At 44.8% G+C, this 14,055-nt stretch overlaps 1 protein-coding gene across 1 annotated transcript in view; it reads right to left on the bottom strand.

Moving 5' to 3' along the window:
- LOC137537129 (zinc finger protein 208-like) overlaps positions 1 to 14,055 on the bottom strand; it is a 221,367-nt gene that overhangs the window by 120,696 nt on the left and 86,616 nt on the right. The window contains exon 10 of the mRNA XM_068259261.1: positions 10,327 to 11,976. Coding sequence (XP_068115362.1) covers positions 10,327 to 11,976 — 1,650 coding nt within the window. The remainder of the gene's footprint in view (positions 1 to 10,326; positions 11,977 to 14,055) is intronic.

Raw genomic sequence — 14,055 nt, 5'->3', positions numbered from 1 at the left:
AGTCCCCCGCTGGCAGCTTTCTGACCTCGGAGGTCAGGGCCACATTGCATACATTTTTACGCATTCCCGCTAGTGCAGGAACAAAAATGTATGCGTTGCACCACTAACGCGTAAAAATGTATGTGTTAATGTTCCTGCACTAGCGGGAATGTGTAAAAATGTACGCAATGCGGCCCGCCGACCTCCGAGGTCAGAAAGCTGCCAGCGGGAGACTGGAGCAGCAGTGAGTGACTACGAGGGCACAGGATGGCTGCATGGGGCTGGTAGAAGCCCCAGGTAAGTGAAACTCATTTTTTTTTTTTTGCTTGGACCTTCCCTTTAATCTCACCTCATTAGGACCATGGAAGCTGGTAGGGCAAGATTTGCCTGGTTATATTTATTTTCACCCCACCTTGCTGTAATTATAGCATTTCATATCTTTCCCCGGTTATAACTATAAATTACTTAGGGGAGGTCCCTGTGTCTGCTGATTTTGAGAGACTGGATTGCTATAACCTGGTTTAAAATAACCTTTTACATAGCATATTCTGCAAATGATTGCTATATTTTGGCTGGTATGTACTAAATGTACATAGTCTCGTGCACTGTGGGTCCTTCCTACCTTTTTTCCACCGTGGTATTAAGTTTTATACTTTCGCTGTGGCTGTGCGGCTTGCTGGGATCCATAGTCCATCTACCACCGCTCTATTCTGCGTTCTCGCCTCTTCCTGCCCCTCGTGGTGTAGCGTGCGTTCCAGGCATGCTGTGACGTCATGCACCTCACCTCTGATTGGTAGGCGGCCGGGGGCGGAAGTGGCAGAGACGGAGGCCGGAAATTGAATGCCTGCAAGATTTAAAAGCCGGTCTGTGACAGACACGCGGCGGTACACTGTTCTGCTGGTACCTGCGTGGTCTGTGTAGCTGTGTGCAGAATACTTACCTTTCTCACCAGAGGGAAAGAAGAAGATCACCTTTAGATTTGCATCAGCAGAAAAAATGTTGGGCCTGCAATAAAGAGGCTATGTAGGCATGGGCGTAACAATAGGGCCTGCAGCCCCTGCTCCCGCGGGGGGCCCCCTCTGGGGCCTGGTCAGGGCCGTTTTGGGGGGCTGGAGGGGACACAGCAAGAGGGGAAAGCCATGGCCACACTCGGCGGGGAGGGGGGACGGTCCCCCCCCTCCCTCACCGCGGGCTCTCCCCTCTGCGCTCCCCTTCAGCTTAAATTAGTGTCTGGGCAGCGGCAGTCAGATACATACCTTCCTTGCGTTCCACCGGGAATGTTCCTCTTTCTAGCGTCTGACGTCACTTCCTGTATAAACAGACATCAGACACTAGAGCGAGGAATAGCCGCAGTGGAACGCAAGGAAGGTATGTATCTGCCCGCTGCCCAGACACTAATTTACGCTGGAGGGGAGAGCCCGCGGTGAGGGAGGGGGGGGGGAGCGTCCCCCCTCCCCGCCGAGTGTGGCCATGGCTTTCCCCTCTTGTTGTGTCCCCTCAAAACAGCCCTGAGCGGGCCCCGGGGGGGGGGGGGGGGGCAGTCAGAATCTCTGCAGAGGGGGGCCCGGTGGCTCCTAGTTACGCCTCTGTATGCAGGATAAAATTGTATGTAGGGCCTGCTTCAGTGAGATTGCTAAAGAGACGGATCAAACTCCAATGGATGTGTCTCACATGATCAAGATCGCTGTCCAGGAATCTATGAAGGACTATATAGCATCATTGCCGATGCATTCAGAGCCTACTGGTGAACAATTACAATCTGTGAAATCTACGGATATAGAAGAGGGGGCAGCAGGCTTTGATTTCGCACTAGTCCAACCCTATGTTAGGGCGGTGTGTAAGGCGATTGAATGGGATAGCAACGATGAGGAACAACCGTCGACTAGTACAAAGAAGCACAAAGAGTATTATACTCACCTCAAGAAGAAGGTTATCTCTTTCCCATTAATGGATGAAATATCGGAGGTTGTTAAGGAGGAATGGGGAAAATTCGAAAGGAAACTGCCTCTAAATAATAGAATTATGAAATGATACCCTTTAGAATTCAGAAGATTCAAAATCTCTGGATATTAGTGGCAGCAGGCAGCGGCAGGAGCACATACCTCCATCCACCGTGGAGGTCCAATCACTAAGTGCCTCACGCTACTTCCTATTTAAACAGGTGCTACTGGCTACCTCATCTTGCTGTACTTGGATCGCACTCGCTCTGGCGGAAAGAGCAGTGGATCCCGCTAACTCTGTTTCTATACTTGGATCACACTCACTCTGGCAGAAAGAGCAGTGGATCCTGCTAAGCTCTGTTGCTGTACTTGGATCGCACTTGCTCTGGCGGAGAGAGCAGTGGATCCTGCTAACTCTTTTTCTATACTTGGATCACACTCGCTCTGTCGGAAAGAGCAGTGGATCCTGCTAAGCTCTGTTGCTTTACTTGGATCGCACTCGCTCTGGCGGAAAGAGCAGTGGATCCTGCTAACTCTGTTTCCCTACTTGCTTCACACTTGCTCTGGCAGTAAGAGCAGTGGATCTTTCCTGTCCTGTCCCTGAACCCGGATCGCACTCGCTCTGGCTGAAGAGCAGTGGATCTTATCGGACCTATACCTGTTTCCTGTTGGTCTGTCTGTCTTGTCTGTTACGAACGCTTGCTGTAGGCTCGGTGAGGTAACCGTTAAGCAAGCGCTCGCGTTCTCTGTTTCGTGTTTGTGTGTCGGTGGTTAGTTAGAGTGGTGTGCTTGTCTCTGTTGCGGAGACCGCGCTGTAAACGCATTCGCTGTTGCGAATGAGTGCGGTGTTCGCGTTTAGTTAGTGTTTGTTATTTTCCTTATCATTCTCATTGTATGATTTGCTGTGCCTTTGCTCTGTTTCTGGGTTTACCTCTGCTTAGTCTTGTGTCACCTCTGGCAATCGCCTCTCTCGCGATTGCATTCCTACTCTGTTTCTGCTGTTGTGTGTGCACCGTCGCGGGTTGGCGACTAGATTGGTGCACGCACATACATTCTGTCCCTGTGCTCATTATCATTCACGTTCTCACTTGGTTTCCTCTGTTGTGTGTTTTCACCGTCGCAGGTTAGCGACAAGATTGGTGGACAATCATACATCCCTTTTCTGTGCTTATTCAGTCTTGTGTCGCTGTTGGCAATCGCCATCTCTTGCAATTGCTTTCCCACCTGATCTTCACGGTTGTGTGTTCATCGTCGCGGGTTGGTAACTAGATTGGTGAACACACATACACCCTGTCGCTGTGCTCTCTCTCTTTAAGGGCTATCTTGCCCTGCTCGGTTGCAATTCGGACAATTCCCATCTGGCATCTGTGGCAGTACAGAGGCTTGCTCCTCTGCACTCCACAGCTCCACCTGCCGGTGGGAATTTCCCTCTACTGGCGCTTTGCACCAAAGCTGGGTTCTCTCCTTTCATACGCTTGTGTAGGATTTCTGCCGTGTCAGCGCACGCCTTGTGTGCTGATCACGGAGATAATTCCACAATTGTTACATAAAGTTCTTGCGAAAAACAGAGAACAGCAAGAGCCCAATATAGTGTAGTATGTACTGGTAACGTATAATTGTAAGAGTAATAATATTAATTTAATACTCACAAACCAGGGTTACAAATTAGGCAACCACTGTCAAAGCAGATTGGGAAATTGTCCTAACCCCACTCAGGAGGATTAAAAGTCGCTCTCTGTAGTAGAAGAAGGATGGGTATAACCCTCACCAAGGGTGGACTTGATGTAGATAATAGGAAAACAGAGGCGCCAACAGGATAAAAAACACTAAAAGAACTTAAAAACCCATCCTGGTAAAACTTCACTTTTAATGTAGAAAAATTAAAATGCATACATTACATCCAGTACAATACTGAGAGAGAGGTACTAGGCTGGTGGGGAGGTCGACAGCTGTTTCGCGCCTCTATACACTGTGGCGCATCATCAGGACAATCACCCCTTGTGTGCTCACCCCTTAAATAACCTCTTACCCCATCCATGAGGAGCAGCTGCCACCCACGTTGCAAAAAAGCGCACTGTTTGCGCTTGGAACGCACGCCAGGCCGTGCTGGTGGCCTCTCAATCTATACTTCCGCTGCGGTGGAACGCAACCCGGAAGACGTATCCGATGCGCCACAGTGTATAGAGGCGCGAAACAGCTGTCGACCTCCCCACCAGCCTAGTACCTCTCTCTCAGTATTGTACTGGATGTAATGTATGCATTTTAATTTTTCTACATTAAAAGTGAAGTTTTATAAGGGATGTGCAAAGCCCCTTTTTCTCTACCTACTGGATCTGCCAATTGTGTACTGGTAATTTGCACTCCTGCAGTGATAATTTTCAGCCTTCCTGTGCATGTTTTTTCTTTTTCTTCATATCATCAAAACCCATCCTGGTAATAGAGGAGGTAGTGGTGGACTTACAGGGACGCTCAGCGTTGATGATACTGGCAGATGCTATTTACTCCTATCTGTTATTGCCTGATGAAGCGGGTTTGTACCCCGCGAAATGCGTTGCACTTTATTTGGAATATCCAATAAAATTGTTTTGACTGGAAATCCACAGTCGTATGTTCTGCTTGGAGGAGGTAAGTCCACCACTACCTGCTCTATTACCAAGATGGGTTTTTAAGTTCTTTTAGTGTTTATTATCCTGTTGGCGCTTCTGTTATCCTATTATATTTAAAGTTCTTGCAGTACTTTGTTTCTCTGCTTTACTTTGCGAAAAATTAACACTAAACAAACCAGAAACATCTCAATAATGAAGCGAATGAATGGTGGGGGAACTTTTATAAAAATCTTTAATATTTTGAAAACTATAACAAATAGAAGGGGGCTTTTTGCATCACAAACGGGCACAAACCAACCATAACATTGTCATGCCTGTGCGTTGCTGTAGGGAGGCCGGGTGATGCCATCGTCTGGAAAAAAATAATTGCTGTGATCTTCAAAACAAAGCAGCACATGGCCTCATTTTTTCAGCCCACTATAGCTTATTTGTGCCAATTGTAGGAGGGGTAATTTGCATCAACTCAGAATTATTTCCATGTCATTAACCATCACTACAAACCTGCAATGTTACAGAGAGCTCTGGCTGCAAACACTTTTATTTATTACAGTACATCTGAGTGATGCAGGTAATAGTACATCTTACATCACATGCAGAGGAACAAAACACGTCACACTGTGGGAACAATATACAGCTGATATTCAGCACATTATCCAGAGAAATAACTTTATAAGCAGCTTTAATCACAGGAGAGATACTTGGAGACGCATCAGATTTCCATTCTAATAAGAGTTATTTTGTTACATAACACAGAATCGTTTCCAGCAACAGCTTCCCACATTTGTCTGTAGCAGCAGCGAATGTTCATCCGGCTCACTGATAGGTGGCCGGATTCCTCTCTCCCCCACTCCCTCCTTCCCTCCCTGCAGTCCTGAGTGGGCGATTTGCGGGAGTTAAAACTCACTTATCGCCGATTCCATTATCATGTATCCAAGGCAACAGGGTGACACACATCATCAAGATGTTCCAGCGTGTAATACGTTGTCATGTGAAGAGTGTCACGGGACACCCAATTGCCATGGAGATGTGGTGCTGGATTCGCCGAGTTTTGAACAGGGCTGTGGAGTCGGTACAAAAATACTCCGACTCCTCAGGTTAGGATTCCACCGACTCCGACTCCTCGACTTCTCTTGTTTGCATAATACAATCTTGTTGATTGAAAGTATGTAACATAAAATGCATCTCTTAAATGCCAACGCTAAGGAATTTTAAAAGGAAACTGAACTGAGTGGGATATGGAGGCTGCCATAATTATTCCCTTTTAAACAATACCAGTTACCTGGCTATCCAGCTGATCTTCTGCCTCTAATACTTTTAGTCATAGACTTAGGCCTCGTTCACATCATACGCGCTCCCGTGCGCATTTGGAAGCGCACATGCAAGAATGGCAGAAGGGTATAGACAGTCCTTCTGCCATTCACATCAAATGCGCTGTGCAGCAGTACATTGCGCTTGCGTACTGCTGCATGCATTCTGACGGCAAGCGCAGAGCTGACCCATTCACTGTCAATGGATGGGATCAGCAATGCAGCGGGTAGCAGCGCAGATGGCGTGCGATCATACGCATTGCGTTCCGATCGCACGGCCATCTGCACTGCATAGATGTGAAGAAGGCCTAAAACTAGACCTTTGTAAGAGTACTTGCAGAAGGTACAGACAGGAACAAAGAACATCTATCAGACCCTAGGCAATGTAACTGTGGGTACATGTAAGAGTGATGTGCAGGTACTCTGCAGGGGAATGAGGAGATTCTTCCTCTATTACACATTCTTCATGTACAATCTTTATGGGTGATAGACAACCCCTCTGTGTTCAATGTGCACAACATTCTCAGTGGATTCCCTGCAGCTCTGTGGGGAGTGCATGTGTAGAGTATAGTAGTACTGTGTAACTTGAGTAAAAAACTGAGTAAACCTGAGACAGATGAAAGTTTTATACATGCCTGGGGCTTCCTCCTGCCCCCTTTTAGGCTGTCCTCCTCCGCCACCTGGATCTCCTGCTATGGTTCCAGGCACTTGAGCCAGTCTGGTGTAGTGCACATGCACACACTCTGCCGCCAAGAGCATACTACACCTGAGCAGCACTATTGCGCAGGTGCAGAATGTTCCTGGCTGTGGAAGCGGCACACGGCCGGACTGCGCTGACTAGCTGAATTACCAGGACTCATAGCAGAAGATCCAGGTGGTGGAAGAGGACAGCGAGGGACTGATTAGCCTGAAGGGGGCTGGAGGAAGCCCCAGGTATGTATAAAACTTTTCTTTTCATCCTTCTCAGGTACCATTTAATTTGTAGTCACTAAACCAAATTTTAACAACATATCAAATGATTTTATTTCATGAGCAAAGAGAGTGCATACATTTGCATAAATCAGAATCAACACAGAATTATTTGCATCTCATTGACCATCTCTATTAGTGACACAGCTACACATCAGGCTTTATACTTACAGCATAGATGTTATTTAGTATATATAAGAGATTCCTGTGTACACATCATATATACAGTCACAATCAGATACAGTATGTTTATCTGACTTTAAAAAATACGGGGACTGCTTTATTGAAGCAGCACAAGTAACTATTTTTGATTGGTTTATTTCATTTTTGTGGGCTGGGCGTGGTTATTACTGTATGTATAATTTATGATGACCATTTTCTGAGAAATAGAACATTTTATCATATTTTCTATTTTAATTACAGTTTAAATTCATTAGGAGTCGGAGTCCGAAGATTTTTTCCCGACTCCAGGCACCCAAAAATTGCTCCAACTCCTCAACTCCGACTCCACAGCCCTGGTTTTGACCCGTGCATATCACCCGCTCGCGACTCTGAAGGGAGGTAGGTTGGGAGGTGGGAGAAATTTTAGGAATCCACATGCAAGGTTTGCCCAGCCCTGATCTATAGCAAGTGATTGTAACACATATCTCCACCCCAGAATGCCTGTATCTCACCTCAAGCCCAAACACCTGTATCCAATAATCTCCTAATTTACATTTGGGGTGCAGCACTGAGGCATTGGGGTGTCTATAGCAGTGAGTGTAACACATATAACAATAACCTGTCCCCCTCTCCACCCCAGAATTCCTGTATCTCACCTCCAGCCCAAACACCTGTATCCAATCATCTCCTAATTTACATTTGGGGTGCAGCACTGCGGCATTGGGGTGTCTATAGCAGTGAGCAGTGAGTGTAACACACATAACAATAACCTGTCCCCTCTCCACCCCAGAATTCCTGTATCTCACCTCCAGCCCAAACACCTGTATCCAATCATCTGCTTCTAATTTACATTTGGGGTGCAGCACTGAGGCACTGGGGTGTCTATAGCAGTGATTGTAACACATCTAACAATAACCTGCCCCCCTCTCCACCCCAGAATTCCTGTATCTCACCTCCAGCCCAAACACCTGTATCCAATCATATCCTTCTAATTTACATATGGGGTGCAGCACTGAGGCATTGGAGTGTATCTGCAATATCTGGGAATCACAGCTGTGGAGTCAGTAAAAACAATCACCTGAATCAAACTCGGACTGGATGTGTATGCACATCAATACCAATCGCAGTATGTTTTGTATTTATGTGCATACACATCACTACCGCCAAGGAGGGTAAGACTATGACCATTACCCCCCCTCTCTGGGTACCCGAGTGGAGTCGGGTTTGTGCCTCTCCCACCTGCTTCCAGTGGTTGGCGGCTCCCTGTGCAGCTCCCCTTTGTGAGAGTTCATTTCACCTAATTTCCATCTTTCTATACTTTGTGAGCTAGTGTCCCATTTAGGCTCCTGTTGTCTCTGTGTGCTTACTTCCCAGGGTGCATTGCTCACCCTTCCACACAGTCCTGCAAAGGTGGAAATTGATTGGTCCATTTTCAAGCTGCATACATTTGCATATATAATTTGCATAAACCTGCAGCAACACAGAATTATTTGCATCTCATTGACAATCCCTACCAGTGAAACAGCTACTCGTTGGGCTTTATTCTTACCACAGAGATGCTATCACATTTATAGTAAAGGATTTGTAATAACGTACAAACAAAACATTACAGTGATTTGCAAATAATAATAATGAAACATCCATCACACTATATCATATAAACATTATACACACAAGTTTCTTCTATAGATCAGCTGGATGTACATCCCATATAGAAACAGAGGTTAGAACATTTTATATGTAAGCCAGGCCGGGTTTTGGATGGAAATAAAATGATAAGTCTAGCGACAGAGGTTTTGTTCACCACCATAACAGAGAGAGTTGTCTGTTGTTGTGTCACTACATAAAGGCTTCATATAAGCAGTACTGTACTTCCCATAGGCATATATTTTTCCATATGGGGAACACCTGCAGTGCCAGGAGGGCTGGTCCCCTACGGGAGATTTATATCCGATATCTTCAGAATGGTAGTGTGGCGTTAGATTGTATCTGTAGGCTAAATTTGGAAGAGGGAATAACTAATGGGAACTAGAAAAAGAACACACACAAAAAAAAACCACAGAAAAAATACACAGAGAAATTAACCAAAAAATCATCCATACCTTAACAAAGGAAACCGATGGGGTGGAGTAAATAAGTAGTTACAACAAAGCTTAGATCCACATTTGTGGCAGTTTAGAATGCAGAGATGTTATTATATATAAAAGATTCCTGTGTACACATCACACATACAGTCAGTCACATATCTGTATCTGGTGTTAAGAATATGGTGACTGCTTTACTGCTGCAGCAAAAGTAACTTGTTGTTTGATTGGTTTATGGTTTCATTTTTGTGGAGTAAGCACAGCTATTACTGTATATTTCAGATTTTTGTGAGCTATCTGCGAAACAGAATATTGTATCACATTATTTCTTCTAATTAAAGTATCCATTTATTAGGAGTCAGAGTCAGTGCATTTGTGGACAACTCCGACTCCAGGTACCAAAAAACTGCTCCAACTCCACAGCCGTGCTGCTGGGAATACATCTGACTAATAATACCTTATCTTTTCCTGCTCCCATATTTATACTGTAGTATTATCATGTAAAATAGTAGCCAATCTTCCTCTGTGAGGGCGTAACAATATAGATCTATAACGTTACCCCTACAATTATTTAGAGAAATCAGGAGATCCCTGGAAGATCCCGTCACAGTCGCAGTGATCCAATCTCTCTGAATATCAGTCCTGTGTGTGTCCAGCGTAACATTGCTGGGAGATAAATCCCTCTCTTATTATCTTACTGGACTTTGTGCATTCAGCTCAAATCCCTTCATGTTTCCTGATTATAAAACAAAGACACAGAGAGACAGAGAGAGGGAAATCTTCTGTCCTCAGGTCAGTCTGGGTGACTGGGATCATCTAATATTCCCAGATAATAGCATGTTGTTTTATGTACTTTTCAGGAGAGCTGTGACTGCAGATTCTGCATCATTTGCATAAAAAAGCACCTGGTTTATTAACCCTTACAATTAAAAATATAAAACATGAACTCAGGCAAGTTCTATCTCAGGTTAGGACTATATGTGCCCATGTTTATCTCCTCATGTCACCTCCATTCAGCTTTACCAAACCTATGAACTGAGTAGCATGAAAGTGTCCTCAGGACTCTGTGTTGAAATATTTCTATGAGCACTTTGCAAGAGACAAAAATAAAAGCATTGTAAAAGACCACTTATGGCCAAAACATTTCCCACACTCAACACAAATATATAACAAGCAGTGATTTCCAAACAACAACATTTCCCATACACAACACATGCTTAGGGCTTGTCACCAGTGTGAGATCTCTCATGACTGACAAGGCTTTCTTTATGCCTAAAACATTTCCCACACTCAGCACAAGAATAGGGTTTCTCACCAGTGTGAGATCTCTCATGTCTGACAAGCTGTGATTTCTGTACAAAACATTTCCCACACTCAGCACATGAATAGGGCTTCTCACCAGTGTGAGATCTCTCATGACTGACAAGCTGTGATTTCTCTACAAAACATTTCCCACACTCAGCACATGAATAGGGCTTCTCACAAGTGTGAGATCTATCATGCCTGACAAGATGTGATTTACGTGCAAAACATTTCCCACACTCAGCACATGAGAAGGGTTTCTCACCAGTGTGAGACATCTCATGCCTGACAAGATTTGTTATCTGTACAAAACATTTCCCACACTCAGCACATGAATAGGGCTTCTCGCCAGTGTGAGATCTCTTATGTTTGATAAGGATTGATTTAGAGCCAAAACATTTTCCACACTCAGGACATGTATAGGGCTTCTCACCAGTGTGAGATCTCTCATGATGTATAAAGCCATCTTTAGATGCAAAACATTTCCCACAGTCTATACAGGAATAGGGCTTCTCACCAGTGTGAGATCTCTCATGAATAACAAGAACTGATTTTTGAATAAAACCTTTCCCACACTCAGCACAGGAAAAGGGCTTCTCACCAGTGTGAGAGATCTCATGTCTGACAAGCTGTGATTTCTGAACAAAACATTTCCCACACTCATCACATGAAAAGGGCTTCTCACCAGTGTGAGATCTCTTGTGTGTGACAAGGTGTGATATCTGTATAAAACATTTCCCACACTCAGCACATGAATAGGGCTTCTCACCAGTGTGAGATCTCTCATGCCTGACAAGATGTGATTTCCGAACAAAACATTTCCCACACTCAGAACATGAATAGGGCTTCACACCAGTGTGAGATGTCTGATGTCTAACCAGATGTGATAGCTGTACAAAACATTTCCCACACTCGGCACATGAATAGGGCTTCTCGCCACTGTGAGTTCTCTCATGTTTGATAAGGTTTGATTTAGAGCCAAAACATTTTCCACACTCAGCACATGAATAGGGCTTCTCACCAGTGTGAGATCTCTCATGAAGTATAAGGCCTTCTTTAGATGCAAAACATTTCCCACAGTCTATACATGAATAGGGCTTCTCACCAGTGTGAGATCTCTCATGAATAACAAGAACTGATTTTTGAATAAAACATTTCCCACACTCAGCACAGGAAAAGGGCTTCTCACCAGTGTGAGATCTCTTGTGTATGACAAGATGCGATATCTGTACAAAGCATTTCCCACACTCAGCACATGAATAGGGCTTCTCACCAGTGTGAGATCTCTCATGTCTGACAAGATGTGATTTCCGAACAAAACATTTCCCACACTCAGCACATGAATAGGGCTTCTCTCCAGTGTGAGATCTCTCATGTCTGGCAAGATGCGATATCTGAACAAAACATTTCCCACACATGGAACAGGAATAAGACCCTCCAGCAGGGGGAGAGCTGTGCTGGGTATGAGGCCCCTCAGGGTTAGACAGGTGAGGGGAGTCTGGGGGAAAATTTGGGGTAACCAGGATATCTGCAGGAGACTCTTGTCCAGTGACATCATCATCCGCTGTACAGTCTGTGGATACAGAGAGACGAGTCTCTGAGAGGTTCCTGATGCCGGGACTCCGCCCTGCAAATAGAGAAACATCATCACTTCCTGTTATAGAATTCTGAGAGGAGGAACAATTATCATTAGCGATGGTCAGTGAGCTGCTAAGAATTCCAAGTTGAGGCAAAGTTTATGCAGTTTGAAAATGGACCAGATGAAGCAGATGCATAATTTTGCATATAATTAGCATACAATTTGCACCATCTCAGAGTTAGGCCTGGAAACCACTGGCAGCAATTTTCTAAGCACTTGTGATTTGTGAAGCTCTTGCTAATGTAATGCTATGGGGGATAAAACAACAAATCCCATCCCTCACGTGTGATCACACACATAGCATTACATTATCAAGGGCTTCTCATCACAAGTGCTTAGTGGGTCCCAGGCCTTACAGTAACAGTAAGAGCTGCGTAGGTAACCCCCACTGTGTTTTCACTTCACAATGATGTTTGAGCGGCTTTACAATGTTTTTATCCTAATTGAATTAAATATTATGTTTTATTACTAGTTTTCCTCTAATTAAAGTTATATACATAGATCCATATTAATAAGGTGTGTGTATAGAGGAAGTTAGACACTCAGACGACAGTACTGAGGTCACCACAAGGTGCAATTTCCCTGCTGTGGCACCTACTGTGAGCTGGGAAGTGTAAGCGATGGGGGTGATGGATGTCACATGGGTGCCCACAAGAGAGGAACAGAAGGAGGAGCAATCAGAGGGAGAGACAGAGCATTGGAAAGGGAGGATAAGAGTGAGAAGCAGGGAGAGGTTGCAGGGGACAGGAGGCAAACAGGAAAGTGTGAAGTCACCTGGGGTCAGCCACACACAATGCCCAGTCACTCCTACCGGTACCAGAGCATCAGTACAAGGCTCTGCAGTGTGGGCTTATTTCTGTGTGTCTGCCTGATACAGCACTGAAGCCATCTGCATCCTGTGTCACAAGAGACTTAGTCGTGGGAAGAAGAACAACTTCAAAGAGTAAATAATTTTTATTTAGGTAGCACAACGTCGTAGTGGTTAGCGCTGTCGCCTTGCAGCACTGGGTCCCTGGTTCAAATCCCAGCCAGTTCAACATCTGCAAGGAGTTTGTATGTTCTCCCCGTGGCTGCATGGGTTTCCTCCGGGCACCCCAATACAGATATGTTAGTTAGCTTCTCCCTAAATTGGCCCTAGACTACAATACATGTACTGTACAAAACATACATAAACATATGACTATGGTAGGGATTAGATTGTGAGCCCCTCTGAGGCACAGTTAGTGACAAGACAATATATACTCTGTACAGCGCTGCGGAAGATGATGGCGCTATATAAATACTAAATAATCATAATAATAAAAAAAAAAAAATAATAATAATAATAATAATAATGTAGATGAGGATTGGGAAGATGCCCTTGATGCTGTGAAAAAGGTATCCCCCTATGTTCATGGTAGAATCATACAATTATATATTCTCCAGCAGGCCTATCTGACCCCGAACAGGCTAGTTAAATATAACTCCATGGCCACTGATGTCTGTCCCAAATATCTCCCGCACCCACCTTTTTTCATCTTATTAAGGATTACCCCGTGATAATAGATTACTGGAAACAATTTACAAAATTCTTGCATGACAAGATGGGTTCCCTATGAACGCTGATCCAATTGTATGCATTTCGGGTGTCATACACGATGAGGGTTTGGCAACTCCCCGTAAATCCTTTTTGTCAGGAGTGCTGATCATGGCCAGGCAAGAGGCGGCATGCAGATAGATGGCTTGTGCCCTCGCCACTAACCTTTCAAAACTGGGTTAAAAGAGTAGACAGCTCATTTCCTTATAAAAAAAAAAACGAGTGTGTGTAGATAGGAGGCCATCAAGAACTCTAGTATGGGATAGATGGAAGGAGCGCCAATGATACCCTAAAACACAGGTTGTGTATTTTACCCTGCCAGCCTATGGGATGCCTCTGCTAGCTCTCAGCCTTACATACCTGACGGCCTGACATCCCACTGCTATGCTAATGACACCCAACTATATCTTTCCTTCAAGCCTGGGGTGACAGACCCAACTCCCAACAATAAACACCTGCCTAGCTGAACTACAGCAATGGATGAGTGACAA

This window comes from Hyperolius riggenbachi, chromosome 10 (genome assembly GCF_040937935.1).
Source record: "Hyperolius riggenbachi isolate aHypRig1 chromosome 10, aHypRig1.pri, whole genome shotgun sequence".
In the NCBI taxonomy this organism is placed as follows: Eukaryota; Metazoa; Chordata; class Amphibia; order Anura; family Hyperoliidae; genus Hyperolius; species Hyperolius riggenbachi.
This window is presented reverse-complemented; position numbering and strand designations above follow the sequence as displayed.